Here is a 16,701-nt window from a genome sequence, read left to right on the forward strand (position 1 = left end):
GTGGCCTGGTAGCACTTCACAGCTTCTAGACCATTATATAAAAAGTAAATAAAAAAAATTAAACCATAGAGCGGGAAAGGGATTATCAAAGAACGAGATATGGGAGGGGCAGAGGACCAAGCAGAGGAGAGAGGAAATACTTGCAAAGCATGGAGTGCGCACTGCAAAGTACAGAAAAGAGTCCTAGCAAATTAGCAGCGGAAGGAGATGACTCATCCAATCAGAACAGTTTGACACAAGATGCTCCTGGATCGGACATACAGAAGAATAAGGAAAGCCATCGAATCAAGCACAAAAAATGCATCAGACAAAAAAATCCATACAAGCATGAGCAGGGGGCTGGTTCAAAGTCCACTCCAAATATATGTTACGTACTGGAAATGAAAAAGTGTGTTGCGAGTTAAATTGTGAGCTGCAGTCCTGTTTTTAAATTGTTTTACTTTTTTTTACTCAAGTATATCTGTGTGGTTTATGCATGATTCTGACTCCAGTCTGACAGATTAAATATATGGATGAAAATAAATGAAAATGGCAAAAGATAAAGTAGCAAGATAGTGCCTTGGAATTTAAAACACCCTGGTCAAACCTTCTCTGTCCGAGCACAATTCTAGAAGTAATGCTTGTGAAACTCTGCACTTCAGTGGCTCAGCAGGCTGGATGAGCACTGGGAAGTGATCATGATGTCTGAGATTGGTCAGAGGCAACCACTACACTTCCTATATCTAAGTTAAAAAATGTCCCATACAGTATTCATGGCAAGTACATGTCCAAATAGAGACTGCAGAAGGATTATGACAAGTTTGAACCTTTACCAACCTGTACACCTTACTTTTCGACCACTGACCTACACCATAATCTGTCCTATCAAGGTATGCCTCTCACTTAAACACATCATCACTCCTCCTGGCACATCACATCACATACAGCATTCAACATCCTTCCCTCCCTTAATTGTATAGAGTCACTCCACCTGCACTCTCAGCCACTGTGATTTTTTAGTTGGAAAGGAGCTGTCAACGGCATGCATATGAATCCAAATCTGTGCTTGGTGTTTATGTCATAACTATCATACTAATACAAATTATGACACTTGAAATACCTGTACAACAGAGTCGAAGAGGAATTACTTCATTTTGGCCCTATATTCCTAAAAAAAGGTCGGAGAGCCTCTTAGTTGAATCACCTGATGGAATGCAACAACACCATTAGATGGACCATGTGTGAGAATTATGAGGTAAGTGGTTCACAGGGATCTCACTCAAAGGAAAGCTAATTTTGTGTTACCCTCTGTTAGACCTGTCTGGCTTTTTGGCGTAGTCCCTCCTATTTATTATTTATTTTGCCCCCTTTTTGCACCTCATACCCTTGATAATTTTTGTCCACTGACTTTTTCTAGGTGTTTGCCCGGGGGGTAGGTGTTCTTTTCCCCCCTCATAGTTTTTCACCTCAGGCCCAGAGGCCTGTTCTGACAGGAAAAGTTGGAACCACACAAAATGGTGGCTACCAACTGCCCTAACTGTCAGACTCAGAACTTGGCCATAGCCTAGCATAGGGCGTTCTAGAACCTTCTGGTCCATTCTGGACCACTAAGGATCAGCCTATATAAGGAGGATTGCGGGACAGCCATTTTGTCTACCTGAGAGAGTCAGCTGGAGGACAGGCTATCTTAGAAGGTGGGGAGAGACTAGTGCGAGGGTTGATCTCCTGGTCTGGGAAGCAGCCTAATTAATCCACTCCTCTACTCCTCCTTTGGGATCCTTGTCTTGTCCCCGCTGTGGATGTTAAGGGAGACCCTGGGCGCCTGACTAACCCCTAGCTTGAAAATAGTGGGGTGGGAACAGGAGAAGGAGACTGTGGCGCTGCGGAGCGCAGTCCTCTGCCCAGTGAAAGAGACTCAGGAAGAATAGCCCTCATCCCTAGACACCAGCCTCCATCCAGACTTATATAGTAAAAGGACCTTGTGGAGTGGGAAGTGGGAGCTGAGGTAAAATTGAACCAGCGCTGTTCCTACCTTCCTGGGTGCTGGGGAAGGCTTGTGCTCTTGTGTCCTGAGAGGTCCTGGCCGGACGTGCAGTCGGCTGATCCCTGGGTTTCCTGATGAACTGACAAGTGGTGAAGGGTGCCGGTTTCTCTGAGGCAGCGCCGCCTCGGCTGTGAGCGGGACCCCTGGGGCACTGATTGCGCACTGTGACAGCGCCTCCCCGGGATCCACTGAGCCTGAGAAGCCTTGCGAGGCTTCCCTTCGTGAGCGGGAACTCGGGGGCGCCTTCCGCGCTTCTGTTGCGTTGCTGAGTGACGCCCCGGTTGCCAGGGAAAGCCAGGGCGAGACGCTTCCAAAAGGCGCCTTCGCGCATGCTCCAGACGTTGTAGTAATCCCCACACGAGGGGCCTAGGACCGAGCAGGCCCGTGCATGTAGCGTCCTTCCTGGGAGCGGCCGCCGTGAGAGGCGGAACCAGCGCGGGCGCCACCGCGCATGCCAGCGGGAGTAGCAGCCCCCGCCTTCCAACGCTGAGGAGGAGCGCCGGCTGCCGGAGCAGCCAGAGTGATTGTCCCGCCTATTCCCTCTGATCGCGCGCCACACGGAGGAGCTGGCCGAGCAGAGAGGGGGAGCTGAGGGGGCCAGTAGCGATCTGTGAGGGCTTTGGGAAATCGGCCTACCTTCCACTCGAGCGCCAAGCAGAGGAGCTGGCCTGAGTGAGGAGGGGAAGTTTTGTGACGAGAGAGAGCCTTCGCCACACTCGTTTTCCTGGGCCATATTGGTGGTGCATTCCACCAAGCGTCTGGCAAAGGAAGGACCCAGCAACAGAATAATCACAAGTAAGGAGGTGAATTGCAGGGGAAAGTGGCGCTAGTGCCTACAGTGGAGCAAATAAGGCACTGGTCGTTTTCAGCCCTGATTAATACAGGTTGGGGAGTAGCACAAAGGAACCTGCTGGTTCAGTGAAGGAATAAATTCCTCATGGAGATTGCTGATCTCTAACTAAACTTCTGGATAAACTGAAACTCTTCATTGCCGTCAAATCAAGTCAATGTTGGGGACTGTTTGAATGTATAAATATTGAAATAAGTTAACAACCCTGAAGGTAGAGCTACTGATTATAAGTCATCTTAATGTAATGTGATGTTAATTTAAGAGTACTGTGTTTTTGACATTATTTGGCAATTCTAAACGTACTGATGATTTTCCCTGACAGAATGCATTACATTGAACTGTAAATTCTAGAACCAAGAGTATATTATTTTTATAAACAAGTACTTATTTTCCTAACCAATTGGTGTAGTGTCCTTTTTAAGTGTATTGCGTGGATTTACTGCTGGGTGGTCTGCAACCTTTACACTGTGCCTCTAGAATTGTAGGTCTTGCCCCTAGGCCAGGCTACCCTAGGTGACGTGACATCCCAGGTTCTAACACCCTCTTAAGCTGGTTCACAGAAATAGCCTGTTGAGGCACCACATTAGGCACATCTTGTCTGCATTAATGGTGTGACTTGCCAGCACGTGAATGCATGTTATTAGAGTACCCATGTATTTTGCCAATGTGCTGGCATCATCTAATCTGTTGCCTGACGGGCCAGCCATTTCACCAATTATTTGTTCTTTAGACTAAATGCCAGATTTACAAATGTAAACCCAAAAAATACACTTCGAGAGTCCACACCTGTGAATCAGATTGACTCTCCCCTGCCTGTTACAAGAGAGACTAAGAGGCATTTTTTTGAGCCCCTTGCGCTGCAGGAGCGTCAATTTTTGTGAATATTCCGGTCGCACAATTTTCAAATCATATCTATGAGGGCATGCAAAGTCACTTTGCGCGTTTTGAATGGCCTCACATATATGGAGTAATGCAAGGCAGCGCTGTGTTGCATTACTCTGTGCTTGGGAGGCGGTCCATAGGCGTTGCGGTGGGTGTTCCCATGCAACACCCATGAATTTTGACGGTTTCCCAGATTTACAAAACCATGTAAACCTGGGGATGCACCAAACCTTACTCCTCCTGAAGCAAGGCATAAAGAGGAGAAATAACTATATTCTGCAGCACCCATAGAAAGAGGAAAACGCCTCTCAGGATTGTTTTGTGCAGGAAGGTGTTCCTTTCTACACAAAAACAATCCCGCCAACAACACAGACCTCTGTGCACCATGGTGAATGGAGGCCAGCATTGGCACTAGGCTGCCGAAACAGCACCAGCACTGGGGGAAAGGACAGGTATGCACCATATTGGAGAAATATGGTGCATTCCTGCCTTTTCACTTTGACTAGGGCACCGCAGCAAGGTCACTTGCTGCACTGCTCTATGCCAAAACCCCATAAATGAGGCCCTAAAAAACCCCACGTAGAAGGGAAACCTCATCCACTGTGCTGCGAGTCAAACTTTCATCTTGCAATTAAATTGCAGTAAATGTGCACTAGCTACTACTATAGAACTCACCGGTCTAATTTCTAAGAAGATTCACTTCTTTACCGGAAGCCAAGTCTATATTATGTCAACACCAGAAAGCACACACATTCTTCTATTAAGATTTTTCTGTGGTTGGTTTTAGTTTATAGTGTTTTTCAATGCCGTAATTTACTTGTATGGGTTCCAGCCAACAGGCAGACAGCCTACATTTTTTAAGCTAATTATTTCCTTCTGAAACTGTTATACAGCTGAGACGCGGTAAAATAACAACATTTCAGTGATGTAGGGGCATATTATCAAGAAATGGCGTTAACATTATCGCAGTTTTAGCGGCAGAAAACTGCTGCTAAAGCGGCGATAATGGGCTTGATAATACGCCCTTGTGAATTCCCATAGAAACCCATGTTAACACCAGAACATGGGCTTCTATGGAAATTCTCTACGGCATACTATCAAACCCATTATAGCTGCTTTAGCGGCAGTTCTGTGCCGCTAAAACGGTGATAATGTAAACGCCGTGCTTGTTAATATGCCCCGTAATTTCCTTTCATGATAGTTACAGAATTTATTTTCTCAATGAATGATATGCCCTACCTGTAGAAAATGGTATCTGCCTAATATTGGAATCAACCGAGAAGAAGAAAGGCAAATGTCTGGGGAATTATACAGCAACACACCAAGCTAGCAAATCATTATGATACAGGGGGATTGCTTTTTAGAATGATTAGTGACTTCTCAAATTCCTCTTGAACTAACGTATGGTTTTATTTTTCAGTTGGTCACGTCTTGTTAGAGACAGAAAATGCAGTCACTTCCCGTCATCAGCTGCCTCCTTTTAATGAACTTGTCTAGGATACAAAGTTTAAAAACTGATTGCCCGGTACCATGTCAGTGCCAGACTGAAAGCACTGTCTGGTGCAGTGGTAAACAGCTACAGAAGTTCCCAAGTCTATTGCCAGATGGTATTCTCGAACTTTACCTCCAGAATAACAACATCACGATGCTCCACAGAGAAGATTTCAAAGCAAAGTCCTTGAGTAAAGACAGCTCAGTCTTGGAGCATCTTCAGGTGATTGATCTCAGTAATAACATGCTTGATACTGTCCCATCAGAAGCTTTGCAAGGTGCCAGCAGTCTACTCGAATTGAACCTTAGAGGAAACAAAATCCGCCACATACAAGAAAACCAGTTTAGAAACCTAGAAAACATGGGAGTCTTAGACCTCAGTGCCAACAGCATCTCTACTCTTTCTCCTGGGGCATTCTTGGGACTAACAAAACTGACAAGCCTCCTTCTTAATGCAAATCATATCCATGGTCTTCTACTTGGTGCAATGGATGGACTAGAACAAGTACACACTCTGTATCTAAGTTCTAATGAGCTCTCGCAAATTGCACCAGGAGTGTTCAGCAACTTAAAAGATCTGAAGAAGATGTACCTCCAGCACAACCATCTTTCAGTTCTGCCAAATAACAGTTTCTCAGGTACAAGTCAACTCTCCTTACTGGATCTGAGCTACAACCATTTCACCTTATTTCCGGCAAATGCACTTGCCAAACTCCCACTGCTCAAGCACCTAATTTTACATACCAACAAGATGACATTTCTCCCAGATGATGCCTTCTCCAGACTTTCATCCCTTCAAATACTCGACATTAGCCATAACCTCATTAGCACTGTCTCAAAAGATGCCCTCAGAGATCTGGCTAATCTTGAGCAACTGGATCTGAGCTTCAACCTGCTCACAACCCTTCCTAATGAAGTCTTTGTGAGACTCATCCGCCTTACTAGACTGGGCCTTAGCTACAACAATTTGCAAGAATTAACTGAACAGATTTTACATAACTTGGTGAACCTCCAGGAACTAGAACTAAATCATAACAACCTAACCTATCTCCATGATGATGTTGGCGACACCCAAATGGCGGTGAAAGAATTGCACATGAACAATAGTGCTGGCTGCAGCCTACTAGCAGGACCTTTTAGGAATCTTGGGAGAATTAGAGTGCTGCGTTTAAATAACAACCATTTGGTGACCCTGCAGACTGCCTCTTTCTGCTTCGTAGAGAAGCTCAGAATACTGCATCTGGAAGAGAACAGGATTAACAACATGTCTGACGGTGCATTCCACCAGCTGAAGGAGCTGCGTGTTCTTTGGCTTAATCACAACCAAATTAAAACTCTTTCATCCAGTGTCTTCCGGAATCTACAGAACCTGGTGGAATTGTACTTACATGCTAACCAAATAGTGTATCTGCCACAAGGGATCTTCAGAAACCTAAAAAATCTCAAGGTACTTTACATAAGTAATAACAAACTTTCAAGTTTAGAAGATAATACATTCAGATTCTTGCATGGTCTTCGATACTTGGATCTGGGCTTCAACCAGGTATCCTTCTTACCTTCCACATTATTTGCGGGACTCGTGAACATCAGCAAATTGTTGCTACAACACAATGCACTAACGAATCTGCCAGCCAATGTATTCTTGTCACAGAAAAGCCTAAGAGAGCTCTATTTGGACAGTAACAACCTAGCCACCTTGTCTTCCAATGTCTTTCAGAGACTGGATCAGCTCAAAACCTTGTCCATTAGTTTCAACAAGCTCCACTGCCTCCCCAAAGACATTTTGGAGCCTATGATCAACCTGCGCTCAGCTAATCTGTCTGGGAACCCATGGGACTGTACCTGCAGGGACATCAGTTACCTGCTCACGTGGGTATCCAAGAACCCCAAGCACATCACTGGCAATATCAGCTGCCATTCAGAGGATATAGCTCAGCAGGCACTAATGTCTGGAGGTACCCACGGGAACACTGTGATCCAAATCCTCTTGGGAATAGCTTTTATTGTAGTTGGCTTTTGAAAATGAATGAAGGAGAGGTACGCATACCCACTTTAGTTCATTTCGCTTGAACTTCTAGCCCCATTGATTGTTTGTGCCATATTTCCAGCTATATATTATGACTCACTGATTTGATTTTAATTTATAACATTCAGATTTGTAGGTGAATTGTTTTCTTAATAATATGTGGGCGGCTTATTCTCATGCTTCTACTCTTCCCTGGCATATTTTCCTCATGTGTAGGTTTTCAACCATGTCTGTGATAAAATAAAGAGCATACCCTGCATTTTTGTTAATAGACAGCTTACTACCTGCCATGTATGTGCATCAGGAAGTTTGAACGGCTTTTTTATAATACGTACAGTTGCATCTGCTCAATTGGTGTGTCATTTGATATTCCTTTAACATTCAATGGGAAAAGGCGAATTATTTATGCAAGGTGCTTGACAATTTATTCCCATTTATGTTACTACATTTGCTAATTTCTTCCTTGACTATTTCAAAAGCCAATAAAACCCATTAAAGATCGAAAGAGTGGCTTTGGTGGGTGAAGAGTGCAGTTGAAAATAGAAGGTGCAAGGTGTATTTCAAATAACTTTATTCGGTTTATTTGTACAAAACCATCAAAGTGTACAAAAAGTAAAAACATTGTCAAAATTACAGTTTAAAAATATAAAAACAGATACATTTTCAAATAGCTTTTTAAAGAAAGGGACGAGAAATGGACAGCCAAGCATACATCAGAATACATTTAAAAAACAGCTGTGGGGCATGTTTCCTGCTAAGAAGCATGCAGCCTGCATGTCCCAAAGAAAATAAAGGGAGCGTTCCTAAAGTACACAATACATAAAGGGCATATTTTATGAGACAATTAATAATACGGTGCAAGGTGTAATGTAAAGCGCATGACAGTACACATTTGCAATAACAATGGAAATGTTTGTTCTAAAATTCTCCTACTTTGAAAATGCCAATTATTGTGCCATAGCAAAGGCTGTGCATTTTCTTGTCGCTGAAACTGGGGGAAAACAGCAAACCTGTCTTAACCCCTCCCATGCTCATGACGGAGCCGCTCCGTCATGAGCATCGGCTGAGCTGTGCTCATGACGGAGCGGTTCCGTCATGGCCCTGCCACCGCGCCTGCGCGGCGCTGATTTCGCGCTTGCGCGGCGCTTTCTATTGAGCGGGCGGGGCCATGACGGAACCGCTCCGTCACGAGCACAGCTCAACCGCGGCTCGTGACGGAGCGGCTCCGTTACGAGCATGCGAGCGTCGCTCGGCCCCCCCGCCCCTCTAGCGCTGCGGCGGAATTGCCGCCGCAGCGAAGGGGTTAAAAAGCCATCACAGACTGGTAGTAAACATCTGAGTACGGCTTCTCTGATATTAATTCTATTTCAATAGATTTTCCTCGAGAAAACATTGTTTTTTGTCCACCTGAAGAAATGCCTTCTGAAATATATGCAAATATTTTATGATATATTGTTGAATATTGTAATATGCTGCAGTGTCTTGTATTTTGTCTTCATGGCTTATTCTCTTGCGCTCCTTTTCTTGTCCTTCCTTCCTAATGAGAATGTGCGCACAGGAGTTGCCCCATGTGGTTCCAGAAAGTTGAGGGTTCATGGGGGGTGCGTAGAGGGTTAACAGTAGTTCGTCACTGGATTTGACTGCATAAAGGACATTAAAATTACCTCCTTCCTCACCATTATGCAAGGCAAAATTGGTGACATGTGCGGGATCCCTCACACAATGTTCTATTCAAAGCCACTTATCTCTGGCTGTGCTGGCAGAATCATTTGAGGCGAGCTTCAGCTGACCACATAGGCCAGGCCTTCCGATCTGCAAGGCTCCTCAGGTGATTGAAGAGGTGGGAGGAATGCCTTGATGAGCCTTTGCCTCCCAGCTCCTGCTGCTGCATTTGACTCCCGTCTATGGCCTGCCCCACATTTCCTATCAGCACCTGCAGCACTGTGTCTGAGCCTAAGGCTGACCCCGCAGAGGAGCTAACTGTAAAGATGAAGTCCAGGCAATGTGTTCAAGAAAATACTTTAATTAGAGTTAAGAGCAGGTACCTTCAGCGTCATCTCCTACCAGTTTTCAGCTCTCTCTCAAGTGCTTCAAACATAACATTCCAGCTTGCCAAGCAACCCATGTATATTCCAAGAGAGAGAACTCTACACATATTTCCCCTTTACATATTTATATAATGCAATAGTGCAAAGAAAAACCATAATACAAAGGATAACAATAAATACATAAATAAAAATAATGTTCATATTTCACAAAATTCAAGGAAGAAAATATTCTGTCATCAAAGACTAATTAACTCAAGGAAGAAATTAATCAGTCATCAGAAACTGCGGAGCACAACATTTCGAAATATTACCAAAACTCCATACTGAACCATCTCCGAACATCACCACATTTTTCTTCACACTTCTCACTTGAGTGGGTTTTGAGAATTTGCTATCACCTTTTGCCACCACCCCACTGCGTTTAACCACTACCCAGTCACCAGCTTGTATATTGGAAGATTTTACTCCTCTCATACAATTATAACGATTAGCAGATCCAGCTTGGTAATTAGTGACATGCTTCTCAATCCTCTCACGGCCTACCCACACACAATCTTTGTCTTTTAACCACCCTGGCAATTCTTTCACTCCTGGTTCACGCCCCTTAAGGGACACAAAAGGTGACACTCCGGTCACAGAATGTGGTATTACTCTATAAGATCAAATCAACTTTTTGAGCTCATCTGACCACGATAGCCCATTGGCAATTTAAAGTTATAAATTCTCCATAATTAAACGATTAGTCCTTTCCACCAAACCATTGGCTTGAGGCCTGAACATAGCAACTCTCTCATGTTTCACACTCATTTTACAAAGATAATCTTGCATTCTTCTTGATACTAACTGAGGCCCATTGTCTGACACAAGAATTTTAGGAATTCCCTCATTCATAAAGACTCTATCCAGAAACTTAATGACTTTTTCTGTTACAATGCTGTCAGTAGTTTCTACAACAAACCATTTGGAATGGTAATCGATCAAAACCATTAGAAACTTACAATTTGAACCCAATCTGGAAATAGGACCAAGGAAATCTAATGCTACTCTTTCCCAGGGACGTAGCGAAAATTTTACACATGCAAGAGGAGGTTGACGTACAATTTTAGTATTAACGCTAGTGGCGCATGCATAACAATCTTTAACAGCTTCTTCAACATCTTTATCTAGCCCAGGCCAACAAAACGATTGACGTGCACGTCTTTTAGTCATGTTCCTACCGAGATGTTCTTCATGAGCAATGTTGACAATCTTAGATCTAAGCTCTGACGGCGGTACCAATTTGTTTCTTCTCCATAACTTGCCTACTCTAACACTCAATTCTGACTCAACCTTATTGTAACCTTTGAAAAATGAGTCATGAACAAAATTGTCACCCCAACTACCAGATACACCTTGCATGACCTTTTGTAACACCTCGTCATTCAGCATCGCTGTATTCCATTCCTCCTCATCAAAAGCCTGTCCCTCATTATACTTTATATCGTCAACTTCAATTTCACATTCTTCCTCACTTACCTTTATAGGCATCCTAGACAAACAATCTGCTAAATATTCTTGAGACATTTCATATATTCAACCTCAAAATTATATTCCAATACTGATAGAATCAATCTTGAAATTCTTGGAGTTACACTCCCTCCGAGTCCCCTACCTCCTTTAAACAAATGTTAAAGAGGTTTGTGTCAGTACGAAGTTTAAACTGCAGGCCCCAAACAAAGTACCTGAAAAGTTTAATCCCCCAACAGCACGCTAGAGCTTTCTTCTCTATTACGGAATATGATGTCTCAGCTCCTGGATGCAAATGCAATAATTTTCTCTTCATTATTATTTACTTGTGTCAAAACAGCCCCAATCCCGACTGCACTGGCTTCAGTAGTGATAAAAGCATTATCTTTGACATCAAAATGTCCAAGACTAGGTGCACACAAGATACCATCCTTGACTTTCTTGAATACCCTGTGGCATGCGGTGAACAGCAAAACACACAAAATGATGGACGGAATGTTGCACAATGGCAAAACATTCACCCCCAGTCACAAATCTGGGTTTAATCCATCATTATTTTGCTCACCAAGCCACCCCAGTTCAGACATGGCCATATGCAAATCAGTCTTGACCCTGTGCCTCATGGGAACAGTCCAGCCCGAACTGCCATGCCATTTCTTCCCTGGACCGGAATTAAGCATCCTAGGACCGGTTTCTGGCTATCAGCCATAATCAGCCAGGATACCTTGACTCCAATGGCCTAGTGAGCACGGGACCCACGTCTGGGCATACCCTTCTCACATAGGGTGATCAGAAAAACACACACGATGATGGACGGAATGTTGTACAATGGCAAAACATTCACCCCCAGCCACAGATCTGGGTTTAATCTATCGTTATTTTGCTCACCAAGCCACCCCAGTTCAGACATGGCCACATGCAAATCAGTCTTCACCCTGTGCCTCATGGGAACAGTCCAGCCCGAACTGCCAAGCCATGTCTTCCCTGGACCGGAATCAAGCATCCTAGGACTGGTTTCCCGCTATCAGCCGTCATCAGCCAGGATAGCTTGACTCCAGTGGCCTAGTGAGCACGGGACCCACGTCTGGGCATACCCTTCTCACATAGGGTGAACAGCAAAACACACAAGATGATGGATGGAATGTTGCACAATGGCAAAACATTCCCCCTCAGTCACAGATCTGGGTTTAATCCATCGTTATTTTGCTCACCAAGCCACCCCAGTTCAGACATGGCTACATGCAAATCAGTCTTGACCCTGTGCCTCATGGGAACAGTCCAGCCCGAATTGCCAAGCCATGTCTACCCTGGACCGGAATCAAGCATTCTAAGACCGGTCTCTGACTATCAGCCATCATCAGCCAGGATAGCTTGACTCCAGTGGCCTAGTGAGCACGGGACCCACGTCTGGGCATACCCTTCTCACATAGGGTGAACAGCAAAGCACACAGGATGATGAACGGAATGTTGCACAATGGCAAAACATTCACCCCCAGTCACAGATCTGGGTTTAATCCATCGTTATTTTGCTCACCAAGCCACCCCAGTTCAGACATGGCCATATGCAAATCAGTCTTGACCCTGTGCCTCATGGGAGCAGTCCAGCCTGAACTGCCAAGACATGTCTTCCATGGACCGGAATCAAGCATCCTAGAACTGGTTTCTGGCTATCAGGCGTCATCAGCCAGGATAGCTTGACTCCAGTGGCCTAGTGAGCACCGGACCCACGTCTCGGCATACCCTTATCACATAGGGCGAACAGCAAAACACACAAGATGATGGACGGAATGTTGCACAATGGTAAAACATTCACCCCCAGTCACACATCTGGGTTTAATCCATCGTTATTTTGCTCACCAAGCCACCCCAGTTCAGACATGGCCATATGTAAATCAGTCTTGACCCTTTGCCTCATGGGAACAGTCCAGCCTGAACTGCCAAGACATGTCTTCCATGGACCGGAATCAAGCATCCTAGAACTGGTTTCTGGCTATCAGGCGTCATCAGCCAGGATAGCTTGACTCCAGTGGCCTAGTGAGCACCGGACCCACGTCTCGGCATACCCTTATCACATAGGGCGAACAGCAAAACACACAAGATGATGGACGGAATGTTGCACAATGGTAAAACATTCACCCCCAGTCACACATCTGGGTTTAATCCATCGTTATTTTGCTCACCAAGCCACCCCAGTTCAGACATGGCCATATGTAAATCAGTCTTGACCCTTTGCCTCATGGGAACAGTCCAGCTCAAACTGCCAAGCCATGTCTTCCATGAACCGGAATCAAGCATCCCAGGACCGGTTTCTGGCTATCAGCCGTCATCAGCCAGGATAGCTTGACTCCAGTAGCACATGCATCACACCACACAAAAGTCACACCCGACTTCATTAATACACGTAATGGCTCCACAATTTCGGTAAATCCCCTCACGAATTTGGAGTAATACTCCACCAGTCCCAAGAAAGTTTTAAGTTGATCCTTATTTGTGGGAGTGGGAGCATCTCTAATTGCAGATACAATACTCTTCTTTGGCTTAATCCCACACTTAGAATTCTCATGCCCTAGATAGTTCGCACAACATTTTCTTAATTGACATTTTTCCTTCTTTATAGTCAATCAGTGTTCCCGCATGCGACATAAAACTTCATCCATTACTTTGTGATGATGTTCATTGTCTCTACCTACAATCTGCACATCATCTTGAAAACACAAGACGTCCTTTATCCCTTGGAGAACCTTTTGCATTGCCCTTTGAAACACCACTGAGGCAGATGCCAGCCCAAACAATAGAGAAATGCCCCCAGCGGTGTTACAAATGATGTGAGAAGCCTCGATTCTTCACTGAGATCTATTTGGCGGTAGGCCGCAGACATGTCAATTACGCTAAACATACTACCCCCACCCATGGCAGTCAACATTTCTGAAATGTTTGGCAGTGGTTGGCGATCAACCCAAATGTTCCTATTCAAATCTCGTCAATCGATGCATACGCGAATCTTCATCCCAACTAACTTTTGGCGTGACGACAATGGGCGCCAACAACTCGGAAGCCTCAATTGTTTCAATTATATTCATCTTCAACAACTTATCAAGCTCTTCCTGCAAAGGTCCCCTCATAAGATGAGGTACAGACCTCACCTTATGTACAACAGGTATTGCATTACTTTTGAGTATGATCTTGTGAGAAAAGTTTTTACGTTTTCCTAATTCATCTGAAAAGACATCAGAATACTTTTCCATTATTGATGAATCATAATTGTCAACATCATGCACAGTAATAGATTTTACAGGCTCAAAGGGAGTTAGGATTCAGTGTAATCCCCAGATCTTTTTGGTGACGCCACCCCAACAAGTTCGAACCTTGCTTTGTTAAATATACACATCCATAAACCTTGTTACTTTCAAACTCAATCACATTCCACTTAAGACCTAATATATCAATGGTTTTACCATCATACCCTACTGCTTTAATATCTGGAATTTCCCGAGCCTTTTCATCACTCAATGCACCCCAAGGTTTGAAATACATTTTTTTAAATAATAGTGTATACAGGCTTCCAGAGTCAATCAACATCCCTAAACCTTTTGACTCTAAATTGATTATGCTATGAGGCTTCCCTAACTTGTCAGTGCCCCTTGCGTTAATATTGTCAATGCCTGTGCTCATAATCTCATTGGAATTAGAGCAAACTTGAGAAATAACAATGTTATCAATATGTTATGTTATGTTACCCAGTGTTTTGTAGAGCGCTCAGCTACTCAAACAGAGTGTCCCGGCGCTATTCAAGACCCAGCACAACAAAAAGCATGGAAATCAGTGGAATCATTGGCCAAACAGCCATGTTTTGAGATCCTTTCTAAATGACAACACGGTATCAATTCGTGAATATCTTCACATGAATCATCAACCTCTTGCACAGAGAGCATTTTTGTCCTGCAAGCTTTAGCAAGATGACCTCTCCTCTCGCATAATCTACAGATGGCATTCCTACCCATGCATTTGGTGATGGAGGCAATGTGATCAGGAGCACCACAGCGATAACACTTGATAAGACGGCTTGATAACTTATTGACTTGAAAAGAATCATTTGCCTTATCAGCCATTTTGTTCAAAGATTTAGGCTGAGATTTGACAATAGGCTTGCTTATTTTGGTTTCATCAATAGATGCATGAATTTCAGAACTTTTGGAGGATACAGATTTAGAATCAGATTCTTTAACTACCAATGAATTAGTACATTTATCCATTTCTTTAATCCACATATCTGTGTGTTCTAGCCCTTTAGCTATTTGTATGGCTTCCTCTAAAGTGGAATCCCTTATGAGAAATTTCTCATGTACTTTTCAATTATTGGTACATCTTACTATTTGATCACGTATAAGTGAATCCGCTAATTTTTCAAACTGACAAGTTAATGTTAAACCTCTTAAAGCAGCTACATAAGTTGCTATATCTTCATCCATTTTTTTTAACTCTACAGAAAAACTTTTGCCTTTCAAGAACTACATGTATTTTAGTAATAAACCTTGAATCCAACATCTGCATGATTATATCATATAAATTACTAGGTTGACCATCACCTACCCCAGGGAAACTTCATTGAGATTTTCATATAAGCGCCGCCCCTCTACTCCTAAATTGTGTAGTAATATAGCTTGTTTTTGTACTGGCCCATATTAGTCTGCTCCCGTAGCTAAAATGTATATTAAAAATATTTTTTCCATTCTTTCCACTGTCTAACAGGCTCTCCAGGGGTCGGCAGAAAAGAAGGGGGTGCAGATAACCCTTGTTCAGACATAGTAAACAAATATTGATTATTGAATTGTTAAATAAATTTAAATGATAAACATCATCAATAACAATCTCCTCAGCCTAAACTTTGAATGAGTCCACATGTAAATGAAATATTATGTTAGTTATAAAAAATAAACTAAGATAATAAATTAAAATAAAAAGCTCCTTCAGGATGACTTCAGTCAGTGCCAAATATCAATCCTTGTCCCAGTGTTTCAATCCTTGCGTTACAGCATCGTTGTGTTCTTCAAAAATGGAATTTTTTCAAATTGTGATAACCTTGTAAAGAATGTATATGATTTCCCAATCTCTTAAAATGGCCGACACGCAGCATCGCGTTAGTCAGCTTTCTTTAGGAGATTGGGCACAATATTCCAGCCAGCAATGATGCAGTGAAAATCCAAGTCGGAACGTGTGACGAGCTCGGCACGGCTTTCAAAGTCGATCGGTAAGATTCTGAGTTTATTTTCAATTCTTAAATGCCGCTTGATGAATGAAGCATCTTTGAAATAAAACAATCCTTTTTCAGCAATGACAAAATACTGCCTCTATGTACATCCTACATGGAAACACTGCTTTTTTCCAACGATTTCGCTGTTTACTAGGAATATATTACACTTTAGTGATATTTAAGATGAAATGTAGCTTTTTTTTGTTTTTTTAATGCGACATCTGAGATCTTTGTCAAACTGCAACACAAACTCTTTTAAAGTATGACAATTGAGCCTCCAAAGAAACAGCAAATCAGTCTCTTACTGGACTGAAAAGCAAAACAACGTGGCAGTTGACAGTTTGCAAAGTGCACAACCCTTGATAATGCAGCAGTACAAAACAGTATGTAGTTGAAATCTTCAGAATGTCGATAAATTAGGAGATATTAAACGCATTGTAGCATAACAGGGCTCTTGTGAGATTTGTTAAAATAGTTCACTTCCATCAAGTTTGTTCAAAATAAAACAGTTACCTTATTTTAAGTTTCTCCAAATAAAACAGTCACAGCTCACAGCCTCCACTGTTAATCTTGATGGGCAATCGATTTTAATAAATTTTAAATTGGAGATTACTCACGCTGTAG

The 16,701-nt window shown here is 43.1% G+C and overlaps 1 protein-coding gene across 1 annotated transcript in view; it reads left to right on the top strand.

Annotated features, from left to right (window-relative positions):
- Positions 1–7,768, top strand: part of LOC147692079 (uncharacterized) — a 62,955-nt gene extending 55,187 nt beyond the window's left edge. The window contains exon 2 of the mRNA XM_086936733.1: positions 5,176–7,768. Coding sequence (XP_086792859.1) covers positions 5,203–7,266 — 2,064 coding nt within the window. The 5' untranslated portion in view covers positions 5,176–5,202 and the 3' untranslated portion in view covers positions 7,267–7,768. The remainder of the gene's footprint in view (positions 1–5,175) is intronic.
- Positions 7,769–16,701: the final 8,933 nt, after the last annotated feature.

This window comes from Lissotriton vulgaris, chromosome 9 (genome assembly GCF_964263255.1).
Source record: "Lissotriton vulgaris chromosome 9, aLisVul1.2, whole genome shotgun sequence".
In the NCBI taxonomy this organism is placed as follows: Eukaryota; Metazoa; Chordata; class Amphibia; order Caudata; family Salamandridae; genus Lissotriton; species Lissotriton vulgaris.